The sequence below is a fragment of the Cotesia glomerata genome, linkage group LG1 (genome assembly GCF_020080835.1).
Source record: "Cotesia glomerata isolate CgM1 linkage group LG1, MPM_Cglom_v2.3, whole genome shotgun sequence".
Classification (NCBI taxonomy): Eukaryota; Metazoa; Arthropoda; class Insecta; order Hymenoptera; family Braconidae; genus Cotesia; species Cotesia glomerata.
The window spans coordinates 5,500,020-5,524,527 of record NC_058158.1 but is presented as its reverse complement, the minus strand read 5'-3'; the positions used below and the strand labels follow the sequence as shown (position 1 = coordinate 5,524,527).

The 24,508-nt window shown below is 30.5% G+C and overlaps 5 protein-coding genes across 8 annotated transcripts; 3 read left to right on the top strand and 2 right to left on the bottom strand.

Moving 5' to 3' along the window:
• The first annotated feature begins 381 nt into the window (after nt 1-381).
• On the top strand, nt 382-5,666 carry LOC123261245 (GMP synthase [glutamine-hydrolyzing]). 3 transcript variants are annotated; one of them, XM_044722802.1, is made up of 9 exons: nt 382-547; nt 1,321-1,627; nt 1,704-1,916; nt 2,002-2,299; nt 2,879-3,347; nt 3,416-3,657; nt 3,872-4,042; nt 4,253-4,702; nt 5,472-5,666. In XM_044722802.1, the coding sequence occupies exons 2-9, from the start codon at nt 1,413-1,415 to the stop codon at nt 5,571-5,573; spliced, it is 2,160 nt and encodes a 719-aa protein (XP_044578737.1). In that variant the 5' UTR covers nt 382-547; nt 1,321-1,412; the 3' UTR covers nt 5,574-5,666. The 3 variants fall into 3 exon arrangements, with proteins under 3 accessions (XP_044578737.1, XP_044578747.1, XP_044578755.1); XM_044722812.1 differs by lacking the exon at nt 382-547 and adding an exon at nt 713-856; XM_044722820.1 differs by lacking the exon at nt 382-547 and adding an exon at nt 717-777.
• Nucleotides 5,667-5,697: 31 nt separating this feature from the next.
• LOC123261235 (DNA repair protein Rev1) lies at nt 5,698-10,763 on the bottom strand. The gene is made up of 4 exons (XM_044722791.1): nt 10,620-10,763; nt 6,833-10,333; nt 6,574-6,716; nt 5,698-6,300 (listed from the first exon to the last, which is right to left on the bottom strand). Exons 1-4 carry the CDS (start codon nt 10,674-10,676, stop codon nt 6,156-6,158), a joined length of 3,846 nt encoding a protein of 1,281 aa, XP_044578726.1. The 5' UTR covers nt 10,677-10,763; the 3' UTR covers nt 5,698-6,155.
• Nucleotides 10,764-11,120: 357 nt separating this feature from the next.
• LOC123261228 (rRNA 2'-O-methyltransferase fibrillarin-like) lies at nt 11,121-13,584 on the top strand. The gene is made up of 4 exons (XM_044722779.1): nt 11,121-11,373; nt 12,106-12,471; nt 12,785-12,887; nt 12,996-13,584. The coding sequence occupies exons 2-4, from the start codon at nt 12,107-12,109 to the stop codon at nt 13,170-13,172; spliced, it is 645 nt and encodes a 214-aa protein (XP_044578714.1). The 5' UTR covers nt 11,121-11,373; nt 12,106; the 3' UTR covers nt 13,173-13,584.
• A 1,713-nt stretch (nt 13,585-15,297) lies between these two features.
• LOC123261182 (probable ATP-dependent RNA helicase DDX43) lies at nt 15,298-19,015 on the top strand. Of its 2 annotated transcripts, none has more exons than XM_044722713.1 (7): nt 15,298-15,460; nt 15,742-16,011; nt 16,098-17,293; nt 17,370-17,517; nt 17,602-17,843; nt 17,989-18,151; nt 18,227-19,015. In XM_044722713.1, the coding sequence occupies exons 2-7, from the start codon at nt 15,742-15,744 to the stop codon at nt 18,464-18,466; spliced, it is 2,259 nt and encodes a 752-aa protein (XP_044578648.1). In that variant the 5' UTR covers nt 15,298-15,460; the 3' UTR covers nt 18,467-19,015. The 2 variants fall into 2 exon arrangements, with proteins under 2 accessions (XP_044578648.1, XP_044578640.1); XM_044722705.1 differs by lacking the exon at nt 15,298-15,460 and adding an exon at nt 15,481-15,639.
• Nucleotides 19,016-19,503: 488 nt separating this feature from the next.
• On the bottom strand, nt 19,504-23,430 carry LOC123261174 (N-acetyltransferase ESCO2). Its single transcript, XM_044722692.1, has 6 exons — nt 23,137-23,430; nt 20,630-22,516; nt 20,339-20,558; nt 20,068-20,241; nt 19,785-19,990; nt 19,504-19,703 (listed from the first exon to the last, which is right to left on the bottom strand). The coding sequence occupies exons 2-6, from the start codon at nt 22,486-22,488 to the stop codon at nt 19,580-19,582; spliced, it is 2,583 nt and encodes an 860-aa protein (XP_044578627.1). The 5' UTR covers nt 22,489-22,516; nt 23,137-23,430; the 3' UTR covers nt 19,504-19,579.
• Nucleotides 23,431-24,508: the final 1,078 nt, after the last annotated feature.

Below are 24,508 nucleotides of genomic sequence, written 5' to 3'. Positions count from 1 at the left end.
AATCTAGTTTAAAAAGATATTTATAAAATAGTTAAATGACAAAAATTTATTAATTAAATTAGAATAAAAAAAATGCGTGCATTATTTTTAAAATTTTTTACATGTGGAATTTTTTTAAAAATTAGAAAATGGTAAGTGCAGTCTAAAAAATATATTTTTTAGTCCTAATTTAATAAATGAAGCAAAATTAAAAACGTCGGCTAACTTTATTATCATACTTTATTTCAATTTCAAAAAAACCCGCCAAAGGCCGGCGATAAAAAAAAATTCCAACGGCGCTAAAATCGCGACAAGCTAGCTCTGCACTTACCACGCAAGCCAAGCTCACACATATTTCACAGCGGGCGCGACATATAGATATATTGATATACATATTACCCTTCTGTACCCACCTCATACTCATACTGTTTTATTGTCAGTGGAATAGCTCTGGCGATGAATGGCCGCCTCGTTCAGTGTGGTCCGACAATTCTCTTTTATTGTAATTCATTTTTTTAATAATTGATTATACACATCTCCAAGACATTTCGCCGTCTCATTACAATCGGTAAGTGCCAATAATTACCATTCTCACGCCATAAAAAACCCGCCCACACAAACTGCTCCACTAAATATCAACTAAACAAATTAATAATTAATATACAATACATATATTTTTATATACATATATATGTATACTACTCACACAAATTAGTGGATACTGTGCTGCTGCTGCTGCTGCTTCTGCTACTGCTCAGCACGTATTCCAAAACGTGCTCTATTATCATTGCACGCCCGGTCAGTCGTTACTATCCTTATTAAATACCCACATTACCACTTTTATAATTAATATATATATACTTGTAATTACATCCAGGTATATAATATTTTACTTATAATATTATTCTCCGTGACGTGTCATGGATATTATTCATGCATTGCTTCAAATTCACAATGGCTATTTTTTTACTAAAATTATTTTCAACCTTGTTAATTAAAATTTTTAATCACTCCAATTTCTTGGTTAAATATTTCTAATAATAATAAAAATATTTATTGTAATACACATTAAAAAAAAAAAAAAAAAATTCTTACATTTTTATGGTGAAATTTTCTTTATATTTAATATTTTACACACATATATATGTATACACACGTATATACCTAAAGTTCTTGAGTTACCCCAAGCGTATCAATTACACCGTTTTTAAAATTAATTTTCTTACAATTTATAGTTATCAATAAATGAAATTTGATATTTGATTTATATTATTATTTTTTACTTGAAAAATTGTTGAATTAAAATTTTTAATATTAAGAATTTGTTGTTTTTAAAAATAGGGTTGGTGTTATTAACCGGGCAGTGGACAAATTACTGGCGTTGGATATTTAAAATAAAATAGTAAATAAAAATAATAACAACAAAACGTAAAATGGATAAGACAACGGATGGACTCCATCAAGAGCGTAACAATGGAGCCGAAGATGTCACTATGACATTAGTTAACAGCGATGAGAGAGTTGCTATTCTCGATGCAGGTGCCCAATATGGGAAGGTAATTGATCGCAAAGTACGAGAGTTGAATGTACAATGTGAAATATTGCCATTGGATACTCCAGCATTTACCCTTAAAGAAAAGGGATACAAGTAATTATTTATTAATCACTTATAAATTTTTTATTTATATTTTATTTATTACTAATGATTAATTTTTTTTAAATAGGGCTATTATCATTTCCGGAGGACCCAGTTCTGTTTACGCAGAAGATGCACCGAGATATGACGGTGATATTTTCCGAATAGGTATTCCAGTACTGGGGATTTGCTATGGGATGCAAATGATGAATAAGGAATTTGGAGGCACAGTTCAGAGGAAAGAAGGCCGTGAAGATGGACAATTTTCCATAGAAGTTGACTCCAAGTGTCTTCTATTCAAGTAATTGCTTTTTATTTCTAAGTTCACAGTTTATAATCATATCGCTTACAGAATAACTAATAAAAGTGTTAATTATTTTCAACAGAGGTTTAGAAAAAGATCAGTTAGTTTTATTAACGCATGGAGATAGTATCGATAGGGTTGCTGATTGTTTTCGCGCTACGGCAAAATCAACAAACTTTATCGTTGGAATATCCAGTGATAAGATGAACTTGTACGGGGTACAATTTCATCCCGAAGTTGATTTAACGCCAAACGGAAAACAAATTCTACATAACTTTTTGTTTGGTGTTGCTGGGTTAACGGGCAACTATACGATGCATGACCGGGAGGCACAATGCATCCAGTATATTAAAGATACTGTTGGTAACAATAAAGTACTGGTAAGTTAAATTAATATATATTATTAAAAGAATAAGCAAAATTTTGTGGCCAGTGTATTTATATGATAAAATAGGTTTTTATAGTTAAATTTGGTATCGTTGGAAAAGTTTTAATCTGATGATAAGTATTAAGGCTGCATTCGAAAATGCTCTATCTCTAGATACATATTTAAGAAATGACGTTGTATCTTGTGAACTATTGACATTTTTAAAGATATAAGCTCATCCCGATGTTACATTCATCAAGACCTTTCATTTAAGTACCCACATCAATTTTTCATATATTTATATATATTACATATATGTATATATGAAAAATATATCAAAATGCAATGTGGGTACTTAAATGAAAGCTCTTGATGAGTGTAACATCGGGATGAGCTTATATCTTTAAAAACGTCAATAGTTAAAAAAGTACAGTGCAATTTAACAAAAGTCATTATTTAATGAAAAAAAATTTTATTTGTTTATAGTTAATTGTAATACCTATTACAATTCAAATAAAATAATCTGATAAAAATGACTAAAATTTGAAAATGAGTTATTGATATTTAAACAATTAAATTTAAATAATTACAGTTGCTTGTGAGCGGAGGAGTTGATTCAACAGTATGCGCGGCATTATTACATAAAGCATTGAGTAAAGAGCAAGTAATACCTTTACATATTAATAATGGATTTATGCGCAAAGGCGAGACACCCTTTGTTGAACAGAGTCTAGCCGAATTGGGAGTAAAGTTGCGTGTTATAAATGCAACTCATAATTTTATGGAAGGTACTACTTCAGTGCCTCTTGATCATGTATTACCGACAAACATTGCCAACAATAAGGGCATAGGCGTTACGGCTATTGGCCCGAGAATTAGAATAACTAAAATGCTGTGTCAGACAACAAGCCCTGAGGAAAAACGTAAAATAATTGGTGATGTGTTTGTCCGCGTTGCCAACGACGCAATGACGGAAATGGGATTGAAGCCTGAACAAGTTTTTCTAGGACAGGGTACGCTGAGGCCCGACCTTATTGAAAGTGCCAGCGCACTTGCCAGTGGTATGTTTTACTAATTAACAATACTGAATTAATTATTTATAATTTATTTTTCTTATTTATTTAATTAGGTAAAGCTGATGCTATTAAAACACACCACAATGACAGTGAACTTGTGAGAGCTTTAAGGTCTCAAGGACGAGTTGTAGAACCGCTTAAAGATTTTCACAAAGATGAAGTGAGACAGATTGGATGTGATCTAGGATTACCAGCCCCTCTCGTTCAACGACATCCGTTTCCTGGTCCTGGTTTAGCAATACGTATTCTATGTGCTGATGAACCTTATATGGACAAAGATTTTTCTGAAACTCAGGTAATATTTAGAAAAAATTCATTCTTTAACAATAAATTATAATTTATTATTATTACATTGATATTTATGTTAATGTCATAATAATATTTTTTTTTATCGTATTTCAACATAATTATCAAAGGTTAAAAGTTTAAAGTGATAATAAAATTCAATAGACTTGTTTTGATCTGATAAAGATTTATTTAGATCTGTAAAAAAATTTTTTTTTATTTAGGTAATCGTAAAAATAATGGCTGAATATGAGCAAATGCTCCAAAAAAAACACGCACTATTAAATCGTGTTGAAAGTGCAACAAGTGAATCTGAACGGCAACATTTACGCAGAGTATCCAGTGAAAATCACATTGCTGCGACATTGTTACCAATACGCAGTGTTGGAGTACAAGTAAATATTTTATTAATACTTTCTTAGTAGGTAATAACCCAAGGTCACAAAAAAAATTTTTGACTTTTTGAGAGATTTTATTTAACAAGAAGTCAGAAATTAAAAATTGTCAACTTAAATTAAACAAAACATCACTAAAAAAATTTTTGTGCCGCTTGGGAAGTAATAAATATGAAGAAAAGTTTTAAATGTTGATTTTATTTTCCAAAGGGCGACCGAAGAAGTTATAGTTACGTGGTCGGACTGTCGTGTCAGGGACCTGAGCCAGATAAGGAACTGCCACTAGAGAATGTAGTCTGGGAAGATTTATTATTCCTAGCAAGACTGATCCCTCGCGTGTGTCACAACGTGAATCGTATTTGTTATATATTTGGGCCAATAGTTCAGCATCCAATAACAGACATTACACCAACGCATCTCACCTCAAACGTTATCTCGACACTCCGACAAGCCGATCACTTGGCTAATCAAGTACTAGTGTCAAATAATTGTATAAATGGAATCAGTCAGATGCCAGTTGTACTGATTCCTATACATTTTGATCGAGATGCTGCATCTCGGGTGCCTTCGTGTCAACGTTCTGTTGTACTTAGGCCTTTCTGTTCAAGTGATTTTATGACTGGTACACCGGCTATACCTGGCAATCAATTGCCAATACATGTAAGCATTGTTCTTTATATTTTAATTATTATCATATAGATAAAAAATTGTTATATTAACAATTTAAGGGGGTATTCTGGTCTAGAAGCATGAAATTTCAGGTAATTTTTAAAGTGCCGTAAAAAAAAGGCGATCAATATTTTTACCATCCATTTTTTATAAGTTATTTATTAACATTATAAGAATACAGAAAAAAATAAAAAAAATTGAAAATTCAAAAAATTAACAGCTGATGAAGTAAGAGGGTCTCAAAAAATTGGCACATGACGATACCCACGATTCCAACCCTCCTAGCAATCGGAAACAAAAAAAAATAAAAAAGATTATTAATCTATAGTAAATGTCGCTATGATTGGATCATTAAATGGCGACTGACTAAAAAAAAAAAAAAAAACATTTTTTTACCACTTTTTTTTACTTTTTCGAATTTTTTAAAAATAGTAAAAATTGAAATTTAGGGATGACACTAGTTCCAACCATAGCGACATTACTTTAGATTAATAATCTTTTTTATTTTTTTGTTTCTGGTTGCTAGGAAGGTTGGAATCGATCGTGGGCATAATCATTTTTTGAATTTTCAACTTTTTTAATTTTTTTCTGTATTCTTATAATGTTAATAAATAACTTATAAAAAATGGATAGTAAAAATATTGATTGCCTTTTTTTTACGGCACTTTAAAAATTACCTGAAATTTAATGCTTCTAGACCAGAATACCCCCTTAATAGTTTATACTTGAGTTAATCTATTATTAATTTCTGTTTAAACAGGTTATTAAAAAAATGATTGCCGAAATTTCAACAGTACCAGGGATATCACGCGTTCTTTACGATTTATCATCAAAACCACCTGGTACCACCGAATGGGAGTAATAGACACTTACTTTTCGACTTACTCCTTTATATTTTTTCACCACCCGTTTGCGCGTAACGAATCAGATATAAAGCAAAAAAACTATATTTAAAGAAAAAAAAACAAACTAAAAAATTATATCTATTAAAAAAAAGAAAAAAGTTTTACGAATCGATACGTTTATGAAATTATTACTGATTTATATATATGGAGATATTATGAGTTAAAGGGAGTCTATAGTTATATCATCACTGAATTACGCACTGCTCCTTTTGCTACGTTTAATTATATATACATAAATGAATGAAAAATAACTAAAAACCAACACGCATGATTTGTCATTACATGTAAAAAAAAATGAAATGGTGGTATTGTGTACATTAAGGTCGAAGGTAAGTATCATGTTTGCTTGTAAATATGTTTCTATTAGGTCAATTGTATAAAATAATAATTTATTCAAAACAAGAGTTTAAAAAATATAAAAATAATGATTTAAAATAAAGGTAATAACAATAACAAATTTACGTCACACACACACTCACTATCATATATAATAATTATAAATATAGCATGATCGATTAATTAATAAGTTAATGAATCAATCACTTTTTGCATTCGCGGCGGTTACATCTTATCAATGGTAATAATAAATTACTATTGTACTCTATTTGCATATAATGTTGAACGTGCTCAACAGTTTTCCTATATGTTTCATGCCAAACACAACTTCCACTTTTGGTCATACATCTAAAACAAACAAACATGTAGTTATTATTATTATTGATTAATTAGTTATTATTATTATTATTATTATTATTATTATTATTATTATTATTAATAATGTAATTTTTACTATCATGATACCACTTTTGTTTATTACGAACTACTTTAAAAAAGTAAATGAAAAAAAAAAATCCTATTACATTTTCGTGTTATTTTTTAATTTATGTTTTTATTTAAATTAATTAAATACTTTATTTATACATAATATTTTTAATTTTTATATACATAATTAATTACCTGTACATTGTTTTCATTAATATATGCAAGTCTTCAATACGTTTTTCAATTGGGAGCATACTAAGAAATGTAGCTATCGATAATATATCTATTTCATTAGCATATGGCGAGTTTAAAATCCATGCTTGTAAATGATTTTTTACCTTAAAGAGAAAATTAAAAATTAATTAAAGTTAAGAAATGAGTTGATTATTATTAAATAATATAATAAAATTAAACATTAAATAATTTTTTATTCAATTATTGAGTAATAAATTACCTGAAGCAATGGAAGACTAAATAAATAATTTACTAAATTATTCAACATCTCTTGATGTTCATATGACTTGACACTGCGACCACGGAATACTGATTGATGAGACTTGATAGCTTCACGTCTATCATTAACTCTAATTTCATTAGACAATATATTTATTTCATTTTCTAAAAAGCTTCTGCGTTTTATCATTAAATTTTTTTCATCAAGATTACCATTTATTTTAACTTCTTTGGCTTTAGATACAATTTTATTATTATTATTTTGCACATTGTTATTATTATTATTTTTATTAGTCTTTACACTATTACTATTATTGCTGTTCAGAATAAATTTTTTAGGCTTGCGACCACGCTTAGGTTTTACCTCATTGCTTGCGCGAATCGGAATCGGCAAATGAATTTGCTCATTACCATTTTTCTTGCGTTCTTTTTCTCTCTTCTTGCTCAGACAGTACATTTTGACGTCTTGTTTCATGTCCTCAGACAGTGCTGCAAGAAACTCGGGATCAACTTGCGAAAAAGTAAAATTCGTTTCATCAATTAATCTCCTTTGATTACTTTCAACCGATCTCTCTTCATTTCCACCGTCTTGAGCCATCCCACTCACTCCAGCTTCCGCTTCATCCTGCCCATTACTTGACTTATAATGATTCATTATCTCATTTCTTATATCATCTGGCAGTTCAATCAGTACCTGCATATCAAGTTCTTGTACCTCGGGTAATTTTGTTTTACTAAATTTACCAGGTTTTACCTGTTTAAAATAATTTTTGTCTATTTCTTGAACTGACTTTTTTTTAACAATCGGCTTAGTAGCCAGAATTTCATTTCTTATGTCTTCCGGTAATTCTGTTAATACTGATTCATCAATCCCTTGTGACCCTTGCACTAAAATTTTATTTTTATCCTCAACGTCAACTTCAACAGTTGGTTTATTTTTTACTTCTGCATTACCCAACGTTTTCATTAACTTTACATCACCCTCATTATTCTTACCATCCACCGAAGTACCAGGTTCAATTTTATGGTAATTTAATATCTCCATTTTAATATCCTCAGGTAATTCATTCAACACAGCCTTGTCAATTTCCGTAGAAGTTGGAAAATTATCAACTGGTTTAAAATTTTTAACATTCGGTTTTGTTGCTGTAAAAAACGCCTTTAAACCTAGTGGCTTGACTTTATTTTTTTTATTAATATCTTTACTATTTTTATCAACAATATTTACTGAATTCTGACACTTATTCCCAATATCAGAACATTTATCAGTGTCTTTAGAATTTCCTCCAAAATTTTTATCTTCCTTATCTTGATTACCAGCCTGCTTAGCTTTAGCAACAAATTTCATCATATAAGTATCAGCATTTTTTTTCAACATCTCCAGTCTCGATATCTGAATGCCAATGCCTCGTATATCATTAGCCGGCTGCTGCATCACTTCCCACAGCCCCAATACCTCTCTGGTGACAACAACCTCATCATCAATGGCAGAAATGAAATTTTTAGACTTAGTAAAATTGTCACAGATTCCATGACCCATAAATTTAGCTGTTTCTTTCGGGGCATTCTTGGCTCTCACCATCAATTTTAACGTAATGCATCGTCCTTTCGCATTGATTCTCGATAATCTTGTGCAAACTTCTTGGGACAATTTTTTTAAAAACTCTCTTGCATCATTGTCGTCATCAAAACGTATCCCGTAATTAACTTCAGCGGACACAGATTTTCTTACATGCTCAATATTTAATTTGGTGGTGTCTATTCCTCTGCACATGCTGTACAAAAGCTCACCGGTTTTCTTACCAAACTCCTTTTGCAAAACAATCAACGGAATCTCTTGCAAATCTGAGCAAGTTTTAATATTCATTTTCTTTAACGATTGCATCGTTGAGTATCCTACACCCGGTAATTCCCTCACACCAATGCTGCTAATGTAATCCTTGACTTTACTACTTGTTAAATAAAATTGTCCGTCAGGTTTGGCACGTTTAGTAGCCAAACGAGCTTGCAGTTTATTACCTCCAAACCCAGTCGATACAGGACAACCAGTTTTGTCTTTTATTTCCTTTCGTATTATGCCAGCAAATTCTTCAGGTGTTAGATTACACTCAGTCATTATTTTAGTAACATCTGCATACATTTCATCGCAGCTCACCGCTTCAATATTCAGAGTGTATGAAGCCACAGTATTGTAAAGAATATAAGACACTTGTTTGTACCCTTCAAAGTCGTATTTTATTGTTTTTAAATTGGGACATAGCTTCAATGCTTGTCCTAAAAACATACCGTTTTTAATTCCTAATTTTCTTGCTTCATACGAACAAGATGCTATTTCTGCCATGGACAAAAATTCTTCATCTTTATTATTATTATTATTACTATTTGTGGAGGTTGGTCTATTTCCACGAGCATGAGTTACGGCAATGGGCAATCCTTTTAACTCTGGTTTATTTCTTAAACCTACGGATACAAAAAAGCAATCCATATCAATGTGCATTATCACAAATTTATTATCTTCTTTGGGTTTCAGTGATTTTCTTTTCGGTGTAGGCTTATCTAAGTCAAATAAATCTTCCTCTGAATCACTGTCATCCTTCAGATCATCTATTTTGTTTTGTTCTTTTTGAGCTTTTATTGCAGAAATACGCTCGCTATTAAATATCGATTCGTCAGAATCAGAATCATTACACTCATCTGAATTTTTCTCTTTAACTAATTTATCATCAAGATTCAACTTTTTCAAACAATCGAATCCAGGATACGAACCAGTATTTTTAGCACGTAATTCATTAACATATTCTTTGAACGTTGCTCCCATTGTTGATATATGATGCAGACGAGAATTATTATAAAATTCAGTAATAAATTCATCATTTTTAGAACATAATGCTGTGCCATTACGTATCTTATGAATATTATTACTACCTTTTAAATTTTCATTATTAGATGTAGAACTCGGTTTACAATTTGAAGGACCTGGCATACTGTCATAAAATTCTTGATCTTTAACTTTATTACTGTCACAATCAACCGCTTTCTCATCTGTATCAACAGCTAAATTTTTAATCGGCTGATTAGAGCTCGCTGTGGCAAGGGATTCCTGATTATCATTTTTGAAATTTAATTGCGGCTGTGTAACCGATGTAGTCGAGTATAGCAAATAAGGCCTCCAATCTAGCAGTTTATTAGCTTTGATACTGTCCGTAATCCACTCGGGTTTACAAAGCGGGAGTGGATTCTTACTTTTGCGATACATAATTATTTTACTGTACGGTAAATTAGAAGCAATTAGATGTGTCGTTCTTCCAGAGCGCAAATAATGGTGATAAGTACCCCCATGTTCCATCATCAATCGCTTCAAATCATCAGTACATGGATGTGTGTAACCATTGACAAATATCGCTATTCCTTCAAACAATTTTGTTGCCTCCGTAAATTCAGTGACAGCAGCCTCCTCAAATTGTTCTTCTAACTTGGCTTTTTTTGCTGCCATATACGACCCCTAAAAAACATTTATAATCATTTTAATAATACTAAAGTTAGCCATCAGTTGTCAATTTAAAATTTTTTTTTAACAAATCAATTACAACAATAAAATTCTTCTAAAAATTTTCACTTGTAATTTTTATTAATTTTCACACGTGGAATTTTTTAATAAAATTTTTTTTTTTATAATAATTTAATCGCTATAAAATTCTAAAAAAATTTATAATGTCTGTCAACTTCAGTGTCATTCATTTTAATTAATAATTTATTAAAATAATAAATAAATAAATAAATTTACTTACCCAATCTTCCAATCCATTTTCAGCCCAAGCTTCTATTTTTTTCTTTTTTTTTGACATTTTAGATTTTTATTATTTATTTAATAATTTTATTAATTAATTAATTTATTCATTCATCACTATAATTTTAATAATTAATTTATTTATTTAACATTAAAAAGTCTTTTTAAATTTTTTAACACAAGTGATTTTAATCGCAAGAAAAATAAAGACAATTATTAGTTGACAAGTTGTTTATAATAACAATAAACAAAAAATATTAATCACTCTAACGAATAAACAATTGTAAATGCACCTTAAGTTTCCATTACCGGCTTTTCGGCAAAAAATGGCGGCAATTGTTTTCCTTGTAACCCATTGGACATAAATTTTTATATCCAGGAATTATTAGAATTCTTTGTATAAGACACTATAGCAATACACTTGATACTAGTGAGTACTGTGAGTACAAGAAGTGTCCAGCTGTGAGTGGTTAGAATAGAGGCGCAGGAGCAATTGCAACCGCGGCTTAAAGTTCCAAGTCTAAACCCAAAACCCGAAGCTTCTTCTCAACGACAACGTCAACTTTGGCGGCGACGACGACAACTACCAACAACCAACGACCAACCATTACTAACCATCCACCATCGCGAGTCTCCATTTATATTAATACAAAGCTGTGAAAAAAATTTTAACGTCTATCACCACCATCATCAGCATCGTCACCTAAACTGCTATATATTTGATTCTAAGTCACTTTATTGATTTTATTTATCAAGTAAGTACGTTTTTATAAGTTTACAGATACTATTTATTTATTTTTTAATTTTATTATTTCATAAATTTAATTTTTAGTTACGTTTCGGTTTTATTCCTCCTGTTGAAAATTTTATCAATTATCCGTGCGATCACAGATAGTCATAATGGCTATACCGGGTTATGTTGCTACAAATAACCACAAACATTTAAAAATTTATGAAATCAATAAATATAAGATCAATAATGCGTAATATTTAATGGAGAAATAATTTATTTAATTTATAATATTAAATTTAATGATACTGAAAATAGCCGATATCCAATAGCATCTCACTTTTTATAAACAAAATGCATACTGGGAAAAAAATATTTTTGGAGTATCTAAATTAATTTCGAAATATTTTCATACTTACTATAAAAAAAAAAAAAAAAAAAAAAATGGCTCTTTTTTTTGCCATTAAACATGATTAAGGGGTTGAAAAAGATAGGATAAAAAAAAGATGATGAAATAAATGAAATATATTTTTTATGACATTAAAGTTAGCAGTCACTTGATAATTTTTTAAGTTTATTAAAAAAAAAAATTTATTCCAAAAATTATTTTTAAAAAATTGCATTTATAATTTTTTAAAATTTCTTCATGTCAATTTTTTTTTCTCATTTTTTTGCCGTAATTTATTTGTTAAAAAAAAATTCTAAAAATTATCAAATATATGCTAAATTAATTTTCATTATTTTTTTTTGTTTTCAGAATGAGTGACAGTTATAATCGCGATTATACTAACAGAAGGAGACGTAGCGACAGTGGAAGTGGTGGCGGAGGTGGTAGTAACAGTGGAGGCGGTGGAGGTAGCACTAGAGGTGCTGGTAGTACCAGCGGGGGTGGCGGAGGAAGCCGCCGAGGATTTGGAGGCGGTGGCGGAGGAGGTGGCGGCGGAGGAGGAGGTGGTGGAAGTTACAGAGGTTATGGAAATCGCAAATATGGAAGTGATAGTAGAGATAGACGTAATGGTGGTGGATATCAACGTAAAGAATGGAGTAATTCTTATCGCGATAGTCGTGGAAGAGATGGTTCACGTAGTAATGGTTCTTATCATGGGAACTATGATCGACAGAGGTGAAGAAAATTCAAAATGTTTAACATAATGTCCAAAATCTGTTCAATAGTTAATGCTTGTCTTGTCCAATTGTTCATTTTGTCAAATAATGTCGTATAATGCCACCTTTTCGTTCGTTCGTTCGATAAATATTTATATTGATTCAAATACATTCATACAAATTGTTATTGCCAAAGAATCAAAAGGTATCTTTTTTGAGAGCTATATTATTCATGGGTAATACACGGCATGGATTTATAATAGCTTTCATGGAATTCTTTTTCTTATTGGGTAATTATTATTCTTAATTAAATTTTTTTATTTATATTTTAGCACAACTGTCATGCATATTCAGCAACAGCATGTTGGTAAGATTATAGGACGTGGTGGTTCTAATATTAAAGATCTTCAAGCTCAGAGTAATGCTCGCATTAATGTAATTATTTTTTGAATTTTTAGTCAATTTTATTAATTAATCAGTGAGTTAATAATTGAAATATTTAATGGATAAAGTAACGTCATAATAATTTTAAATTATTTTTAGATTGATAAATCTGGGTACAGAGATGGCATTCCTGTTACAATAACAGGATCTCCGGAGGCTCGACAAAAAGCTAAACATCTCATTGAAGATGTTATTAATGATAGATCATCATACGGCTCTGGAAATGATCGTGGATCATCTTACAGTTCAAGACGAAGTGATCGAGGGCCTTATTAATGATCCCCTGTCGTTTCATTATTAAAAAAAAAAAAAAATAAGTGTGTAAAAAAATGAAAAAGTAAATAATCTTTTTCATCAATTATTTACATAAATCTTTTAAAATAATGGTAATAAGCTAAAATTATAATTTTTATTATTATTAATATTACGGAAAAAAAAATAAAAAATAAGTACAGACAAAAATACGAACTCATCATACAATCCAATCATAATAAGTATTTTTAACATAGTGGTATAGTTAAACCATCATTTCAATTCCGTGAATAGAAAATAATAATTTATGATTACTACAAGTATGTACTATCCAATTTTTGTTTTTATAAACGATTATACTGTATGTCAAATCTACTGTAATAATTATTTTTTTTGTCCATTGAATAAATTTAGAAATATATCAATTATAAATTAATTCTCTATCTACTTGACTTGGAAAATAAATTAGAATAAAAAAACTGAAGTAATTATAGTTTTTTAAACTCTGACGATTATCAGTTATATTGTAAATTTTTTTTTTATAATTAAGAGCTATGATAAACAATATCTTTTAGGTCATTAATCAACTGAACAGATAAATTATGTCGATCTTGTATTGAAATATGCATCTTGTGACTTTCTTTTAAGTTAATGTTAATTTTTTTTTAATCTTCCATAAAGTCCGATAATACACGGTTTTTTTTTTATTGATCAAACACGGAAAAAAAAATATTATTAAAATGACTATCCAACGTATCCTCAAATGACGTTTCCTTCAAATAACGATCCGGATTGCTGATTTGAGGATTCATTTGTTTGACTTAATCATACAGAGTATAGCTCTTGTCAATATATGTAGTTTCGTAAAAACAGGCAACTGTTTTGTTAACGTGAGAATCTGTATAGTTGAATTAACTAAATGTAACGCTAAAATAATGACATGGATCGTCATTTTGATGATCCGCTGTATAGCTGAATTGGCTACACAGCGTATATCTCTAAAAAAATGACTATACGGCGTATAGTCAGAATAACGATACGTATCCTTATTCTAACGATATTTTTTTCTCCGTGAATGTATTTTGTAATAAAAATTGAACGATAAATGAAAAAAAAAATTACTGCCGCACTAAATGCGATGACTTACTCAGAGCGCTGAGGATTAAATTCAATTCAAGCATTAGCAACATCTTATTCCCAGTGTTTATTAAACATACTAACTTCAAATAGAATTAACTTTTAGTGATTTATTTTTTTTTAATTAATATTTAATTGTAATTGTTAATGAGTATTGATTCAATGTAAACGAAAACTTTTAAAAACACCAAACTCTGTCATTTAACAATTTATGTATCGTTTTTTAATATGGCTGATAATACGTTTGGTAATAAAATAATGATTAAAATTATAAACAATTTGACTTATTAATTTCCTCTTTAATTAGAATTTAATATAATTTATATAAATATTTACTTACCGAGTCTACAATTTTTTTTTTTACCTGAAATTTAAAAATAATAAACAATATTTTATTTAAGAAATTATCACAGGTTTGATTATATAAATTATTAAATAAAATAAATTATTCTTTGAATTAAAAAAAAATTTAATATTTACCTCAAAAGATTGTAAAACCCAACAGAATTAAAATTAAGGATCAACTAATTTTTTAATATCACTATCAACAATTCTCAAGATAAAACTTTACATTTTTTTTTTTTTTAATAACAACCCACGTCACTAGAAAAATTAATAACATTAAATTTAGCAGTCACTTGAACATTTTTAAATTTTATTAAAAATTTTTGAAACCAGTACAGAGATTCAAACACACTTCACTTAAATTTTTTTTTTTTCCACTGCATGAATTTATTTTTTAACAATAATGTTATTATGAACATAATTAATTGATAAACTATATAAATATTAAGTAAATTTTTAATATTATTAAAATGAAAACCGTTGGAATATAACTACATAAAAATTTTGAAAGTATGAAGAATGTAGAACTAGAATAAGACGTAACCGCTACGAAACTAACTCAGTCGATAAGAATTAAAACCGTCTTCCTGTTTTTGATATATGCAATGCGCACATGCGCACATCATTCGCACAAACCTTTGTCTTTTTTTTTCTTTTGTTCTCACATGGCCGATGGGTTTATCACACCGCGGCACTTGTGTATTTTTACCGGCTTCAATAGTTACTGGCGCTTTTCATCAACCGCCATTATATCTAAAGTTCCTCATGAATAAGAAAATTTTTAACTTTATTTAATCTGTTAAATATTATAAAAATAATTATCAAAAAACGTAAGTGTACAAATATTTCGGAATTTTATCGAAAATTTACAAGAACTTGAGACCAATCAATGTCATTTATTTCTTTGTTGTGTATTCTCTTTATATATGTATATACATATCTTGGTTATCAAATTCAACGGCTTAGGAATGTACTAAGTCAGATCGTATTTGCGATTCTTAGAAAAACTGTACGCGTAAATTCTAACCTTTATATCATTCTAACCATTATATATCTAAAATTATTATTTTTATAATACTTTATTTATTTTAAATAATTTAATTCCTTTCAGATGAGTAATTGGGGTGACAATAGATCACGAGGAGGCAGAGGTGGAAGAGGAGGAAACCAAGATGGTTATCAACGCCGTGAATGGACGAATTCTAATCGTGATAACAATCAAGGACGAGAATCTCGAGGTAGTAACGCGAGCTATGGGAGTCAAGGACAAGACTCAAATTCAGTGACGATTCAAATTCAGCAGAAATTCGTTGGAAAAATCATTGGTCGTCAAGGTGCTACTATTAAGGATCTACAAGCTCAATCTGGAGCTAACATCAGTGTAATTTTTTTTTTATTTGAATTAATTTTTTTATGCCTAAAATATCACAGAAGTTAATGTTTAGATTTAATGTTGCAATAATCTAGATTGACAAGAGCACTGATGGTATTGGAACATCAGTCAGGATAACCGGCAGTGAAGAGGCAAGAGAAAAGGCACAGGAATTGATCAACAATATTACTAGCGATGATTCATCGTATGGATCTCGACAAGGTGATAGACAGCAAACATACGATTCAAGACAAGATGACAGACAGTCATACGGTTCCAGATCAAATAACAGGCAGTCTTATGAGCATCAAGATGACCGTGAACCTTACGGGTCAGCGAGGTGGGATAGCGATCAACAAAACCAAAGCCAAAATTATCAGCAGTCTCAAAGCCAAAATTATCAGCAGCCATCAAACACTCAGCGTAGCTGGCACCAACCTCAGTCAGATCCACAACAGCAATCATCTCAGCCTCAGGAAGAAGAGCGTGATCCTTTAGATTTCGGTGACTTTGATTGGGCTGCTGTGAACGAAGAGCAGAAGAACTTCGAGCAAGAGCGCTGGAAACACTTGAAACCACTGAAGAAAAATTTCTACATCGAAGATCCTCAAGTCGCTAACATGTCTCCGGAAGAAGCGGCTCGAATCCGTCAGTCAAAGAATAACATTGACTGTCGCGTTATGATTGAAGATGTTGAGAATCCTGAGAACAACAAAGTCCCGAACCCCGTGACGACATTCGAGCAAGCGTTTCGTAATTATCCAGAAATTCTGGATGAGATTCGCAAGCAAGGCTTCCAAGAACCTAGTCCAATTCAGTGTCAAGCATGGCCGGTTTTACTGAGTGGAAAGGATATGATTGGAATTGCCCAGACAGGTACTGGAAAAACTTTAGCGTTCTTGCTACCTGCTTTGATTCATATTGACGGACAAGAGACTCCTCGTGATAAACGTGTCGGTCCTAATGTCATGATAATGGCGCCTACTAGAGAGTTAGCTCTGCAAATTTACAGCGAAGTTCAAAAGTACAGCTACCGTGGTATCAAAGCCACTTGCTTGTATGGAGGAGGAAGCCGCAAAGAACAAGTCCTCAGTGTAGAGAAAGGAGTTAATATTGTGATTGCTACTCCCGGAAGATTGAATGATCTTGTGATGGCTGGTACTCTCAATGTCAGCGAAATAAGTTATCTTGTACTTGATGAAGCTGACAGAATGTTAGACATGGGATTCGAGCCCCAAATTCGCAAGGCTTTGATTGATGTTCGTCCTGACCGTCAGACTGTTATGACCAGGTATTTATTTATTTATTTACTATAACTAATTATGTGGTTTGAGAATTTTTATTAATCATTAATTTATTTACTTTAGTGCTACATGGCCCGATGGAGTCAGAAGATTAGTTAAATCGTATATGAATGACCCCATCCAAGTTTACGTTGGATCTCTGGACTTGGCTGCTACGCATTCAGTGCGACAAATAATTAAAATTATTGATGAATCCGAAAAAACTCAAGAAGTAAGTTATTTGATTCAGATCCGTAAGTCTGATCATTAATCTTAATGGCAATTAATTAATTAATGATGTATTTTATCGATTTAGCTCCACAACTTCTTTCAAAGTATGGGAGATAAAGACAAAGCAATGGTTTTCTTCGGTAAAAAAGCGCGAGTTGATGACTTAGCTAGTGAACTTGCTCTTAGCGGTGTAAATGCACAAAGTATTCATGGTGGACGCGAACAAGCGGACCGAGAACAAGCTCTAGCTGACTTGAAATCTGGCGAAGTAAAAATTCTTCTTGCTACCGATGTCGCTAGTCGTGGTATTGATATTGAGGATATCACGTAAGTATTTACAGATAAATTTTGTGAAATAAAAATTTTTACTTATTAAAAAATATTTTTAATATTATATTAATTATATAAATTAATTAATTATTATTATATAAATTATATTTCGAAAAATATTTTTAATATTTATTATTTACAGACTTGTGTTCAATTATGATTTCCCTCGTGATATTGAAGAATATGTCCATCGTGTTGGCCGTACTGGGCGTGCTGGTCGCTCTGGTGAGAGTATTAGTCTTGTTACTCGTGGTGATTGGGCTATTGCTAAGCAACTAATCGCTATTTTAGAAGAAGCTAGTCAGGTAATTTCATAAAGTTAGATTAAATTAATGAATTGATTAATTTTTTTTCAATAATGATAATGAATTGTTTAATAGGAAGTACCTGAAGAACTATTTCAAATGTGCGAGCGTTATGATGCATGGAAAGAGCGTAAAGCTCAAGATAAAGATTTAGCACGTATGGACGCTCGTGGAGGTGGAGGTCGTTACGGCGGCGAACGTGGTGGAGATAACAACTCTTTCGGAGGCGGCGGAGGACGTGGAAGAGGTGGACGAGGAGGACGAGGAGGAGGCCGCGGTGGTCGAGGCCGTAACAATTATGATTCATTTTATTAATTACGCAAAATTTAACTATCAGTTTAACTTCTGTACTAAAATTTTTAATTTAAAGACAGAAGACATGTACAAACATTCGTCAATTGCTATTTAAAGACTGCTTAATGACTAAGTACAAATGTGTGATAACACGCTTTAAAGATATACTTTTTTAGTATTAATATATTATAATTAAATATATAATAATAAAATATTATAATATATTAATAAAATAGATTATTAAAGATTTAATAATCTGAGTCTTCCACTCATTTGCATATATTATTTTGTGTTAATTAGATTTATGTATATGTATTAGTATTGTGTACGTTATTTAGCAGAAATTAACGAATGTTTATAATAATCTTTCTTTATTATATTCACGAGCTTTATTAAGACGTTGATTAAAATTTAATATTTTCTATTCTACTTAATTTTCTTAAGACTCAATTGTTAAGAGTTATCAAATATATATTATAGTACGTTTAAAAAAAGCAATCTTTTCTACTTGACTGTATTTAAAGCTGTGTATTGTTTAATAAATAAAAGCTACTTAATATAATTTTTATATCCAATAAGTATTTTCAGTTTTTTTTTTTTATTGTGAATTTATTTATAAGTGTTGATACATTTGATTTTTTTTTTCAAGTGTTGACAATTTTATTTAAGTAGTTATATAAATATAAAAATAAGTCATTCAGTTAAAAACAATTTGATTTGATTAGCAGAGAGAGAGAGAGAGAGAGTATAACAATAATCTCTTGTTTAAATTAATATTAAAATACGTGTTAGTTTACGGGATAGAACTTACTTAGTAATTTATATTTGTGACCGTAGTATTTTCATTTTCAAGCTAAATTGCTAATTGATATAATAAAAAAAAAAATTTTCATAGTAAATTGAAAATATGACACGGTAGTAATTTTTAAATAAATATTATAAATTAATAGTAAAGCTCGAAGAAAATTTGAAAAATTATTGTAAGTTAGTTAAAAAATATATATAAATAAAAAACGACAAAAATCAACTTGAATTCATATGAAAAATCTATAAAAAAAAGTTATTTTGATTTAAAAACCTCACTTTAAAATTTTTTTTCAAAGTAAGTGAGTAAGTTGATTTGAATAAAATTAATTAGTGATAAACTTTGAAGTTACGTGCTCCGGTGTACTTTTCAGCGAATATTTTTCCTCCAACTGAAGGTGTTGAGAATGCAAGGTCATCTATGGTCATTATGTAACCGTAAAAGTAATGTGATCTGAAAGAAAAATACAAAAATTAATAAATGGAATTTTTAAATTAATTGATAAATATTGAAAAAATGTAATTAGATGTTTACTTAAGGATATTTAATAATTTTCTAGCAATTCCTTGTCTACGATGACTCAGAGCAGTCCATATAACATTAACACCGCATTTAGCAGGCGATGGAGTTTCTTCACAACAATCTAAATCAATCAATTCAGGTATCATTTTGTAAGCCTCTTTGATACTTTCAGCAACTAGCACTCCAACAATACACTTGTTTCGTATGTAAAAGTAAATCTGTATAAATTTATTAAAACAGTTAATTAATCTGATAAAAATAATTGATAGGTCAAATTAAAAATGTAAATATTTACCTTTCTATTTGTGCAGTTAGTTATCTCAATATCATTTAACCCTAAATCTTGATTGATCAATTCAAGGATCTCTTCGACTTTCTTCCAGCAATGTTTAGGGTCATTTGGTTCTATTGTAATAATACGGCTGTTAGTAATTTCATCTTCATACACAACGTGTTCATTTTTCCAGCCCTTTAACAAAATATTGACCATTAATATAAAAAAAAAAAAAAAAAAAAAAAAACAAATCATTAATATGACTAAATAACAAAATAAAATAAAAAATTACATTGAATCGTAATTTTCGAATACTGTTATGGAATATCAAATGAGCATTTTCATCTTCTGGTTCACCAATTTGATAAACAACACCACATTCATTACATTGTGTTGTACCAAAACGTTTCTGCCCAACATCCAATTGATATTGATCACTACCACCATTGAGTTTTGTTGATAGTTGCCATCCATGTGGACGTTTTATACCTCGACCAGTTTTTTTCGCCTCTCTAAAATCAAAATAATTTCATAAGTCATGAGTAGATAACAATAATCAATATAAATATCAAAATTAACTTACTCAAACAATTCAATATTACTTGAGTATCCTTTAGTAAACAAAGGAAACAATTTTTGATTAGCTTCAGAATTTACAGGCTCAGATTGCTCTTGGCCTTTAGGAACAACTTGATCCTTAATATTCATTTCCGAAGTCATGGAACTGAGAACGCTAGCAGGCGACATAAGAATTTCGTCATCGCGAACACCACGATTGGCTTTAATCGGTGATCGATTATTGACATTAGCCAGCGCTAAATTCTCCATAGTATCATACTCGTCATCAGCCCAATCATCCTCCAACACTTTCAACAAATCCACGACGTCTTTATCAATAGCCTTTCCATCGATAGTCGGCTCGTCAACCGTTAAATCAGACGCGTCCATTGTCACTGGTGCCTCTTCTAGCCTCGGCTTCTTTTTGACATGCTTACTCTTCTTCTGGTTAAGAGCAATCTTACCATCTGAAACCTTTAATTTAATTTTGTCGTTGACAGTAACAGTAGCAACATGACGCGGTTTCAATGTTCTATTTGTCTTAAAAAATCTTTTGTTAGGATCTTCGTGTACTGGCGACGCTGGAATTTTGTTTTCTTTCATTAATTCAACATTTGTTTCCATAGGCTCATTTTCTTTTTGCTCTTGATAGAAAACTAAGTGAATATTGTCACTGTCTTTAATATTAGCGTCAACATGAACGTCGGCTTCAACATTCTGTTGATTAATTTCCTGTGAATCGGTAGTTTGTGCTGGATTTTTTACCGTCCCAGGGGATTTCTTACTAAGCGATTTATTGGGAGAAAGACGGCGTTTTATTTTAGGTCTTTTGATTCCATGTCTCACTCCAGCATTTATTTGACCAAAACGTGATTTTCGAGAGCCAGATTTTTTCTGGGACGGCAAACTGTGACGTTTTTTAGTTTCTTTTTCGGCAGGTCGCCAGCCAAACCCAAAAGAGTGACGTTTTTGGTCAACGCAACTCGAGCTATTGTAAAATGATTTTGTACTAAGTGCTGAAAATTGCGGGGGTGTGCTTTTTTCTTCAGGAAATAGTGAAGCTCTTGCTTTAGGTATTGTGTAATTTTCATCAGTCTTGAGTAACTTGAGGCCACTCTGCATTGACGATGACGACTCATTAAAATGTCTCTTGGTAGCTGCTAATTTGGCAGCTTTAAGAGGCTCCGGTGAGGATCCATCAATAGAGTCTTGCGTACAAACAGACTTACGTCTATTTAAGCGCGGTATTGATGCTTGTTTGCAGACAGAACCAAGAGGAGTTATGAGTTTACCTTCATGATAATTTTCTTTGTGTGGCGTGTCATCGTTTGGATCTTTCTGCGGTGTCTCTGGAATTATTTCGTCTTCTATATAAGCATCGAGAATATTTGTGTTAGCGTCTTTTGGTGTCTCGGGGATGACATTGTCGAACAGAGGCCGACGACTCGGTGTGCTCGAGCCCGAGGATGATTTACTAGGTGAGTTTAAGTTAAAGCGACGCCGCGGTGTCGAGCGTGCGTTGCGAGTTAATCTTCTGAGAGAGCTGAATGGAGACAAGCTATTGCTGTCACGAGTGCAAGACGCGGGACGAAGTCGATCCCATGTGAGACTTAAAAAACGTGGTGACTTTTCGGGTGTAGTAAAAGGCGACTCGTATTGCCGACCTGGTGAACTTTCGCAGCTGCTATCCGTAACAGCCAGCGGTGACATTGGCCCCAGATCAGATTCTGACTCCGATCCATGGCTAACATGCTTGTCTCGTTCATCCGATTTAAATAAATTTCTTTTGGTTGAACTTACACTTAAGGCGCTGAATGATTTTTTCTGAAACCTCTTCGGAGTATTCAGTGATTCGCCTTTACCACTATCACTCGATGATAACATTTTTGGCTTTTTAGTGATCAATTGTGATCTATTAAAAAATTTAAACGAATAATTCAATAGTTATAATAATAAAAATATTTTACATTTGATTAAATTATTTAATGATTAATTAGTTTGTATTAAATTAAATGTTTACTCATAATTAAACTGAACATAGCAGATATTGCTAATTTCAATAATATTTATAAACAATCGCAATATTCCAAGATATTCAAAAAATTCAAAGCTAATTAGAGAAATTATAATATTGCTAAATATTATTATTCTCATACCATGAAAATTAAATTAGCCGACATCTAAAAATTTGTAGAATTGTTTTAATTGAAAAAATTATAAAAGAATTAAAAAAAAAAAAAAAAATTCATTTGTAAAAAACATGAAAGAATTTATGTTGGAGTGGAATTTTTAAAAAATATTTTTTGTTCCAATTTAATAAGTTAGAAAAAATTAAAAACGTTGGCTAACTTAAGTATTATTTAACTTAACAATTTTAACATTTTTTTTAATTTATTTGACTTTTTGTGATATTTTTTTTTTTGAAAAAAATAAAGATCTGAATAGTTATAAAATGAATATAACAATGAAAAGTTTGTGGTACAATACTCTAACCACAAATGCTTAATTAAATGAATAAAAATATTAATTTACCACTTTCTGTAGATATGAAACCAAATAAATGTTCTTCCGAGTTAAATGGTTGATTAAACAACTCCGAGATAATTAATTGAGTATTTATATCATAAACATAAATAATGAATAATACAGCGTGAGAAAAGTTGTTAGTAGTTTGTTGTCTGTTGATAATAGCCGTTACAACGCTGTTGCTTTCCCTCGATTTTTAAACATTGCTACCAACTACTTAGATGTAAAAATAAGTTATCTTTTTTTATTCACTTATGATAATACAGATCAGATTCTGAAAGTAGCGACATCTGGTAGTATATTATTTTCGGTATAGTTTTGTTTTCTAATTAAATAATAAAACCGGAAGGAAGTTAGCGTAGAATAATTTTTTTTTTTAATTAAATTATATACCAATTAATTGCTCTTTAAATGCTCTATTAGAATCCGTAATTGCTCCAGGTCTATTACTATTAGTTAATTTTTAATTAATTTTTCAAAAATTTAATTTTTGAAATTTTAATTTTGCTATAAAACTTAAAATATTCACTTTTTCAAAAATTTTTTTTGCTCAAACAATTGCTCTCAATTTGCTCTATTAACTAAAAAAAAAAAATATAATTTTGCAATATTTATAATAATTAATATAAAAAAATTATTTGCATGCAAATCGTAGCACTATGACGTCATTATAAAAAAATTATTCCACGCTAACTTCCTTCCGGTAATAATAAATTATTGAAAAAGATTTATTAAACAAAAATTCATATAAAATTAATGTTTGTCATTTTATTAATTTTTTTCTTACGGTATTATCATTTATTAATTGTAAATTATAAAAATGACCATAACTCTACTATATTTACTGTTTTCAACTATTTTTATGTTGGTAATAGATATATTATTGATTATTATTAAGCAAATAAACAAAACAAAATACAGGGTGTCCCAAAAGTCACAGACGCCGTTGTAGCATCTGATGAAAAAAATAATTCTGAGATGAAAAGTCCTTAGCCATTTTTCAATTAACCGCATAGATAATTAATTATTAATTAAAAATAACGTCTCTTTATTTGTCAGAGAGAGAGCGCCAGTGTCCAGTCAAGTATGTGCCAAACAAAGACACAACTAACTGTATGACTAACTAGTTTCTATAGCTAACGTAGTCACATTCACTTACACATTCACACGTGCAAGCGTCTTCGTTGGAACGCACTTGACTTGACACTAGTGCTCTCTCTCTAACGCATGAAAGGACGTTATTTTAATTAATAATTAATTATCTATGCGTTTGATTAAGAAATGGCAAAGGACTTTTCGTCTCAGAATTATTTTGTTTATCAGATGCTACAATAGCGTCCGTTACTTCTGAGACACTCTGTATAAAAATGTTGTTACA

What these genes read in the sequence shown, in the direction of transcription:
- LOC123261245 (XM_044722802.1), top strand. Translation starts at nt 1,413, where the DNA reads ATGGATAAGACAACGGATGGACTCCATCAAGAGCGTAACAATGGAGCC. An exon ending in TGCCAGCGCACTTGCCAGTG is followed by an intron (nt 3,348 to 3,415) that starts GTATGTTTTACT and finishes TTATTTAATTAG; the next exon opens with GTAAAGCTGATGCTATTAAA. An exon ending in GCAATCAATTGCCAATACAT is followed by an intron (nt 4,703 to 5,471) that starts GTAAGCATTGTT and finishes CTGTTTAAACAG; the next exon opens with GTTATTAAAAAAATGATTGC.
- LOC123261235 (XM_044722791.1), bottom strand. Translation starts at nt 10,676, where the DNA reads ATGTCAAAAAAAAAGAAAAAAATAGAAGCTTGGGCTGAAAATGGATTG. An exon ending in AAAATGGATTGGAAGATTGG is followed by an intron (nt 10,334 to 10,619) that starts GTAAGTAAATTT and finishes AATGTTTTTTAG; the next exon opens with GGGTCGTATATGGCAGCAAA. An exon ending in TTAATGAAAACAATGTACAG is followed by an intron (nt 6,301 to 6,573) that starts GTAATTAATTAT and finishes TGTTTGTTTTAG; the next exon opens with ATGTATGACCAAAAGTGGAA.
- LOC123261228 (XM_044722779.1), top strand. Translation starts at nt 12,107, where the DNA reads ATGAGTGACAGTTATAATCGCGATTATACTAACAGAAGGAGACGTAGC. An exon ending in GGGAACTATGATCGACAGAG is followed by an intron (nt 12,472 to 12,784) that starts GTGAAGAAAATT and finishes TTTATATTTTAG; the next exon opens with CACAACTGTCATGCATATTC. An exon ending in AGAGTAATGCTCGCATTAAT is followed by an intron (nt 12,888 to 12,995) that starts GTAATTATTTTT and finishes AATTATTTTTAG; the next exon opens with ATTGATAAATCTGGGTACAG.
- LOC123261182 (XM_044722705.1), top strand. Translation starts at nt 15,520, where the DNA reads ATGTCATTTATTTCTTTGTTGTGTATTCTCTTTATATATGTATATACA. An exon ending in AATCCGAAAAAACTCAAGAA is followed by an intron (nt 17,518 to 17,601) that starts GTAAGTTATTTG and finishes TTATCGATTTAG; the next exon opens with CTCCACAACTTCTTTCAAAG. An exon ending in ATTGATATTGAGGATATCAC is followed by an intron (nt 17,844 to 17,988) that starts GTAAGTATTTAC and finishes TATTATTTACAG; the next exon opens with ACTTGTGTTCAATTATGATT.
- LOC123261174 (XM_044722692.1), bottom strand. Translation starts at nt 22,488, where the DNA reads ATGTTATCATCGAGTGATAGTGGTAAAGGCGAATCACTGAATACTCCG. An exon ending in CTAACTGCACAAATAGAAAG is followed by an intron (nt 19,991 to 20,067) that starts GTAAATATTTAC and finishes AAATTTATACAG; the next exon opens with ATTTACTTTTACATACGAAA. An exon ending in AAATTATTAAATATCCTTAA is followed by an intron (nt 19,704 to 19,784) that starts GTAAACATCTAA and finishes TTTTTCTTTCAG; the next exon opens with ATCACATTACTTTTACGGTT.